At 41.0% G+C, this 8,479-nt stretch overlaps 1 protein-coding gene across 7 annotated transcripts in view; it reads right to left on the reverse strand.

Annotated features, from left to right (window-relative positions):
* anln (anillin, actin binding protein) overlaps positions 1 to 7,747 on the reverse strand; it is a 33,628-nt gene extending 25,881 nt beyond the window's left edge. For all 7 annotated transcript variants that reach the window (XM_031279301.2, XM_035992870.1, XM_031279303.2 and 4 more), the window contains exons 1-3: positions 7,520 to 7,747; positions 628 to 778; positions 91 to 516 (exon numbers count right to left, since the gene is read on the reverse strand). In XM_031279301.2, coding sequence (XP_031135161.1) covers positions 91 to 516; positions 628 to 778; positions 7,520 to 7,537 — 595 coding nt within the window. In that variant the 5' untranslated portion in view covers positions 7,538 to 7,747. The remainder of the gene's footprint in view (positions 1 to 90; positions 517 to 627; positions 779 to 7,519) is intronic.
* Positions 7,748 to 8,479: the final 732 nt, after the last annotated feature.

Below are 8,479 nucleotides of genomic sequence, written 5' to 3' on the forward strand. Positions count from 1 at the left end.
GTGAACCAGCTTTAAAAGTGATGTATTCCCTCTCTAACTTTTCTTGATTTATAGTTAGATCATCTCAAACCGCACACAAAATATTCTTACCATCGCCATCCCAATACTTTCTCTGCTCTGCCAGCCTCTGCAGACGAGACTTCATGCCAGCAGCAGATGGAGCAGAGTCTTCCACCAGCTCCTCCTTGTTCCTCTGCAGGGCTGAACTGGCAGGCACTGCCTCTACTTCTCTGCTGCTTGGAGGATTAGGAGCAAGGGTGACAGCCATTTTCTCTGGCTCTGGAGCTGCCTGCTGCCCTGGCTGAGACCGGACAACAGGCCGGTTAGCAGTCTTCTCCAGGGAGGAGGAAGGTCGAACGCCGGCAGGCCCCACCGGGGGTTTCCTGTCTGTGGGAGGATCCGAGAGCATAGGAGCCACAGCTCGTGTCATCGCTGGCTCCTGGTTCTCCTCGCCGGCTACATTTTCCTCTGAGCACCTGCGCTTGGAGGGAGAGGGCTTAGAGGACACCTGTGGAACTGGGAGGAAGTGACGGGGAAACATAAGCAATGAGTAGAGCTGCAGCTCAGTGTTCAAACTGGCAGGACAAGTCCCAGCAGACAGCAATCCAACAAACGTGTTATTCATACCTTTATCAATGGCTGGCTCACTGATCACACTGTTGGTGTCAGCCAGCGGCTCTCTGGGCCTTTTGACCATCTGTCGGTTTGCTGCATTTGGTCTCTCCGCCATTTTCTTCTGCAGGTTTTCTCTGCGAGCCCGGGTCCGCTCCAACAGTTTCTGGTTCGACAAAAACAGTTAAATTGTTACTCCAATGGCTGCTTTACAGTATACAGAGGATGGACAGGAGAACATCACCATATGTACAATATTTTATAAATAAGGTACAATACAATACCACCTCCAAATAAAGTAACTAAATGAACAAAGAACTAACTGTTATGTTACATTATAAGTTGCACAAAGGTATTATTATTTATTATTATTGTATTGCATTACATGTTTGCCCAGGTGTTTATTAGGTCCATCCCCTGTGTACAGAAGAAATGTTTTTATCCAAGCCATGGGTTTTCCTCACAACCATCGGTGTGTTCTGTACATTCTGTCCCATACAGTCCATTTACATATATTATTAAAGTAATTCAGAGTATGTGCTATTTTGCTACAGGATCAACTGAAAATATTTGACAGTTCAAATCAACAACTTTTGATTTCAAAGATAATATACACAAAACAATACACAATAACCAACAGTAGAAAAAGGTCATGGTATCAAAGCTCAACTTGAATAGTAGCGGGTCTTAAGCAAGGACTTAAATGTTTCAACGGTCCGAGACATTCATATATGAATTGGTAGACTATTCCAGAGGTTTGGAGCAGCCACTGCAAAGGCTCAGTCACCTTTATTTTTTTAACCTGGATCTGGGCAAATCGAGGAGCATCTGATTGGAAGACCTCAGTGCTCTGACAGGTGTGTGGACATGTAAAAGCGCCTGTCAGTACACGATCCGTTCTGCCTGCACGATCCGTTCTGCACATGCGCAAAATCTTCGCGCATGCGCGGTTGTACGAGGTTTACAACACTGCACGATCTGTTCCACGCTTCCGGTCGACAGCCAAGCTAACGTTAGTTTAGCTAACAGCTAATTCGGCTAACTGCTAGCTGAGACAGCATGTAATAACTTTAAAAGACCCTCAAAATAAAACTTGAAAATAAACGTTGACATATATAACAAACACCTAACATATATAACAGCTGTTACGTCAGTTCTACTTTACTTGTGCTCATTTAAAATACAATCACTCAATACTTGTCTTTATTGTTATTACTGTGAAGTCTTAATTTAGCTGTAGCTGCTTTTCCCATTACGTTTGAGTTAACGTTATTTTAGACTGAATCTAGCTGTCAGCTAGCGGTTAGCCGAATTAGCTGTTAGCTAAACTAACGTTAGCTTCCCGGTGGAGGCTAGCCATAGGCTAGCGTGGAACAGATCGTGCAGGTCGTATCCTCGGTAAAACAGTATTATCTTGCGCATGTGCAGAACGGATCGTGCAGGCAGAACGGATCGTGTACCGACAGCGCCGATAAATAAGATGGCGACGACAACCCATTTAAAATCTTAAAAACAAGCAATACAATTTTAAAACCAATCCTGAAACAGACAGGAAGCCAGTGGAGCGTGGCCAAAACTGGTGTAATGTGGTCACACTTTTTGGTCCCGGTTAAAAGTCGAGCTGCTGCGTTCTGGACTAACTGTAACCGACGAAGGGATGACGGATCCAATCCAACATACAAAGAGTTACAGTAGTCTAAACGAGACGTAATAAAAAGGCATGTATGACTCTTTCAAAGTCTTTGCGTAGCAGGTAGGGCTTGACCTTAGCCAAAAGTCTCACTGTCAAAAATCACACCCAGATTCTTGGTGAAAGGTCAAATATGGTCAAGTACCAAGAGCATCTACACAGGTACTAAAATGTTCAGCATGACCAAACAACAATTTCAGTCTTATTGTCATATATTTTGAGATCTCTCAAGCAGTTAAGCAGAGGCTGAAGTGTGTCGTTATGTCCTACAGGAATATTTTTTTTTTTTTGGAGATTATGCTTATACACTTTCTTTTTGAGTGAGATCAATTGTCTCATTTGTGTCAAGTTGTACTTGAGCGTTGAATTTCACCCGCCAATACAACCGCTGCAACACTAGACTGATGTAAAGTATCAAGTGGTTACATTCGTCAATTTACTTTATGATATAGAGCAAAGATCTTCAACAGACCTTTGCTCCGCAGCACTGTGGAGATAGGTCCGGCAATGCGAGACTAATGATAGGCTTACTGGCCTATAGGTAAGCTAGCCACTAAGGTAGCCATCCACAGATACAGTTAACAGGGTTTTTCCTGCATAGAGAATTCTTTAGCGCTTAAATTGGTGCATAAAAATGTATCAGAATGCAGGAAATTACGGTGGCCGAGACGGTTCAACACAAACGCAAAAGCTACAACATAAATACACAAGAGTCAACAGAAGTGTGTGTGTAGTTGACAAACAGAGCCGGAGGAGGAAAGTTCTTGTATGTTTGAGAAGTAAGTGAAACATGGTTCCTGGCTAATTACGATTACTGTCGCTACGTGATTGTCTAATAAGCAATGTTGTTCAATATCTTTTTTTATTTTCATATGCATGTATACTCTGCCATTTAGACTATGAAGCTACAGCTATAACGTTATCTAAAAATGGTGCCCAGCGTCTTTTAACGCGCGAGTGCTACGTTTAAAGTCTGTAGTTTGTCACGTTCAGTGAAGCTGTTTAAATCACACAAATATTATATCCCACTGTTAGGTGCTTGTAACTTGTTAACCGGATCCATCTGGTTATTGATCAGCTCCCAGCGGCAAATTCCCTCGATACGGTTGATTTGGAAAGTGTTTGTGGTTATGGTTACGGTAAACAGATGTTTAAAGTGCTACCTTCAATATGCTGCCTATTACAGCGTTAGGGGCGTAATATGTCACACATACACCCGGTCTATGTTCACGGTCATACACGGTTGGTCTGAATGAAATAAACCCAGAATTTTAACTGTGAGCTTGCTTCGTGCTTACCACTGGAAAATAAAAGTAGTAAATAAATAGAATTCAGACTGTGGACTGAATATTTACAATGTACTTAAAGCCATGTAAAAGGGTTTGTTCATACTGTATTTTTCCCATTTGTACAGTTTTGTTGCATGTCCCCAGTCTTACCACCCACCCACACCCACATTCCCCTTTGTAGCCTAAATGGCAGAGTATACATACAGTGAGGAAAATAAGTATTTGAACACCCTGCTATTTTGCAAGTTCTCCCACTTAGAAATCATGGAGGGGTCTGAAATTGTCATCGTAGGTGCATGTCCACTGTGAGAGACATAACCTAAAAAAAAAAAAGAATCCAGAAATCACAATGTATGATTTTTTAACTATTTATTTGTATGATACAGCAGAAATAAAATCAATGTTAATATTTGGTACAGTAGCCTTTGTTTGCAATTACAGAGGTCAAACGTTTCCTGTAGTTTTTCACCAGGTTTGCACACACTGCAGGAGGGATTTTGGCCCACTCCTCCACACAGATCTTCTCTAGATCAGTCAGGTTTCTGGGCTGTCGCTGAGAAACACGGAGTTTGAGCTCCCTCCAAATATTCTCTATTGGGTTTAGGTCTGGAGACTGGCTAGGCCACGCCAGAACCTTGATATGCTTCTTACAGAGCCACTCCTTGGTTATCCTGGCTGTGTGCTTCGGGTCATTGTCATGTTGGAAGACCCAGCCTCGACCCATCTTCAATGCTCTAACTGAGGGAAGGAGGTTGTTCCCCAAAATCTCGCAGTACATGGCCCCGGTCATCCTCTCCTTAATACAGTGCAGTCGCCCTGTCCCATGTGCAGAAAAACACCCCCAAAGCATGATGCTACCACCCCCATGCTTCACAGTAGGGATGGTGTTCTTGGGATGGTACTCATCATTCTTCTTCCTCCAAACACGGTTAGTGGAATTATGACCAAAAAGTTCTATTTTGGTCTCATCTGACCACATGACTTTCTCCCATGACTCCTCTGGATCATCCAAATGGTCATTGGCAAACTTAAGACGGGCCTTGACATGTGCTGGTTTAAGCAGGGGAACCTTCCGTGCCATGCATGATTTCAAACCATGACGTCTTAGTGTATTACCAACAGTAACCTTGGAAACGGTGGTCCCAGCTCTTTTCAGGTCATTGACCAGCTCCTCCCGTGTAGTTCTGGGCTGATTTCTCACCTTTCTTAGGATCATTGAGACCCCACGAGGTGAGATCTTGCATGGAGCCCCAATCCGAGGGAGATTGACAGTCATGTTTAGCTTCTTCCATTTTCTAATGATTGCTCCAACAGTGGACCTTTTTTCACCAAGCTGCTTGGCAATTTCACCGTAGCCCTTTCCAGCCTTGTGGAGGTGTACAATTTTGTCTCTAGTGTCTTTGGACAGCTCTTTGGTCTTGGCCATGTTAGTAGTTGGATTCTTACTGATTGTATGGGGTGGACAGGTGTCTTTATGCAGCCAACGACCTCAAACAGGTGCATCTAATTTAGGATAATAAATGGAGTGGAGGTGGACATTTTAAAGGCAGACTAACAGGTCTTTGAGGGTCAGAATTCTAGCTGATAGACAGGTGTTCAAATACTTATTTGCAGCTGTATCATACAAATAAATAGTTAAAAATGAAAATTCATAAAAAATCATACATTGTGATTTCTGGATTTTTTTTTTTAGATTATGTCTCTCACAGTGGACATGCACCTACGATGACAATTTCAGACCCCTCCATGATTTCTAAGTGGGAGAACTTGCAAAATAGCAGGGTGTTCAAATACTTATTTTCCTCACTGTACTTATGAAAATACAAAGATGCTGAATAACATTGCTTATTTGTGACAATCACATAGCGACAGTAATCATAATTAGCCAGGAACCATGTTTCACTTACTTCTCAAACATACAAGAACTTTCCTCCTGCTCATCCGCCCACTCTGTTCGTCAACAACACACTCACTTCTGCTGTCACTTATGTATTTGTGTTGTAGCTTTTGTATTTGTGTTTAAGCTTTTGTGTTTGTGTTGTAACTTTTGTATTTGTACTATCTCGGCCACCGTAGGAAATGAAGTGTTTGACGCTCAAAATTTCCTGGGGGAGGAGTAGGGCTGGGCGATATGGAGAAAATCAAATATCACAATATTTTTGACCAAATACCTCAATATCGGCACCGCAACAATATTGTAGTGTTGACTATTGGTGCTTTCACAAAATATTTACACAATGAGATTTTTGATAAATAATCATCATCAGTAATGTGGATATAATGACTGAGTGGGTAAAGGTAAATAATAGAACAGTTACAACAGTCAGGTAAGTTCAGAAAATGACATCACTTTACTGTAATGCAGCCTTTAAAACCAGGAAAAGACAACATCTATGCCATATTACAATATCCAAAATCTAGGGCGATATCTAGTCTCATATCACGATATCGATATAATATCACTATATTGCCCAGCTCTAGGGAGGAGTTCTCTTAATACATCCATTGGGAGACGTAAATTAGGGCTGCCCCCTCTTAGTCAATAATCACGATTTATCTCCTTCATGCATTCAGCACATCTGTGGTTAAAAGAAGACTTAAAGTGGTTCTTCTGCATGGTTATGGAGATCTTTTTTGCAGATCTGTCAATAAAATCAAATAAATCGATTAATCATGCAAGTGTTAAACAACTTAGAATTTCTTTAGTCGAGGACAGCCCTACTGTAAATGCCAATGTGTGGAACAAGGCACAGCGCATTGTCTTTCTCTATATGGGCTACTTTAACAGACAACACCCAAGACACACAAAACAGTCCTTCTCAACCAAAGATTAAAAAAAAAGGCCTCTGTTTGCTTGCCCTCTTTTCTTTCCATGACATACCCTTCCATTGGACATCCATTGGTCACACAATCTGATTTACTGTGCTGTACGTTAACTGTGCAAGCCCAAACACATTCCTGCTGCAGCACCGCCTTCACATTTCTCCAGGCAGTGTGGAAAACTTGGTCACATTTAGCAGCATTCCACATGAATGAGCCACTCCTGCTTATAGTTCCTGGATTTGAAATTTCAAACCATACTGGCCCGGATACTGGAGCAACAAGAAATGTTATATTCAATATGAATCATTTCTAGTTGTAGCTTGTAACAACAGCATGAGTGCATCAAGGCAAAGAGAGAAAATCAAGCAACGGTTGGAGAGTTGGAGAATTTCCAGTGCTGACATTGCCTTAAATGGAGACAAATCCGTTTCATTTGAACGACGTTACGTTATACGGATTGTAGTGTGCTTTTGGCTGAGTGAATTAGTGAGTAGAAATAGTGCATAGATGGTGTTCTAGTACTGTATGGCCAGTCCGACGCCTGGCTATATTAACGTTACTTAACTGTTAACAACTAGTCCAACATGTAGAAAACGACATATATGTAGTTTTCTACATGTTGTTAACTAAACTAATATATGTAGAACTACATTAAACGTTACGTTAAACTACATATATGTAGTTTTCTACATGTTGGACTAGTTGTTAACAGTTAATATTTAACATATATTTATAATGTTAGCTAGCCGTTGGAAGATTATGTTACCAGCTAACTGTTAGTTGTTATTTTTATTTCAGATGTGTGGTTGCTGACAACTGACATGACAAAGAAACAACACGTGACATTATTCCCTATTCCAAAATATTACGCATTTCTGTTTTGGTAACGTTAGCAAGTACTATAGAAGTAAACAAGTTGGTCTCCTGCCATAACTAAGACAGTCTATAACGATAGGAAATGTTACGTAAGGTAACGTTAAGTTAGCATTAAGCTAGCAGGTAACCCTAACGCCGCTATTTTAACTCAACGTTACGATAGCTAGCTAACCTTACATATGACGTTAGTTAGCTAGCTAGTTAAGTTAACGTTAGCTCAACGACTTACCTCAGTAAATGGATCCATTTTAGAAAGTTTATCCCGAATCGAGCAATATTAAAACAACGTTGTATTTTGCAAGTGGTGTACACACTTAGTGTACAAAAACAGGACCTAAGTGAGGCAAGCTGTGCGGCTCTCAGCTTCTCTTCTCTTTTTTCGGTTCCTACTTCTCTCTGCACAACAAAACAACTGTTCAAATTTGAATTTCAGCGCTGGACCTACTGCGCAGAATCTAACAGTTGAACGAAGTCATTGACAACCAATCAGAATCAACGAGCCGTGCTATACACTTGCACAGCCAATCGCAGCCTGAGTGTAAATGCCACGTTACAGCAAGGCACCGCCCAGGTCGGAGACCACTCAATCCATCATCACATTTTTTATTATAATCGGTCATCTGTGTCTTCTGGTTCGGAACCGTTCTGCCATACAAATGCTAAAAAAAAAAGCGGTTTAAACGTACGCTGACTAGACACACATGGATACATGACACACATGGATGTATTAACGGATTCTCTTCCTCGACTGCAATGTGATCTGCAACATGCCAGAGACGGTTTAGAGGATCTTTGAACATGCATAACACACATTTACACGCTTTGTTGTAGTTTTAACTGTAAAACGAGTATGCATACACCGGTGGACCTAACTACCAAATAAGATGTATAGACATGCCAGATAAAGGAACAGTATTTTCTATTAAAAGTACCTATATTTTGTAAAACATAACATATCAAATCCTGCATTAACTTTTCAAATGATCATTTCCTGGAAATGACACATTGAATGACAGAATGAACTGAATCATTTGTTAGCCCCTGCAATGTAAAACACATATAGCCTTGTTTTGTTGATTTTGTTAAAGGTCCGTTTCTGTTTCTGTCCCACATATTTGAATTATAAGTAGTTACACGTGTGCCTTCAAAACAATTATACTCAAGTAATTTTTACAAATGCCAGAAGGAC

The sequence above is a fragment of the Sander lucioperca genome, chromosome 16 (genome assembly GCF_008315115.2).
Source record: "Sander lucioperca isolate FBNREF2018 chromosome 16, SLUC_FBN_1.2, whole genome shotgun sequence".
NCBI lineage: Eukaryota > Metazoa > Chordata > Actinopteri > Perciformes > Percidae > Sander > Sander lucioperca.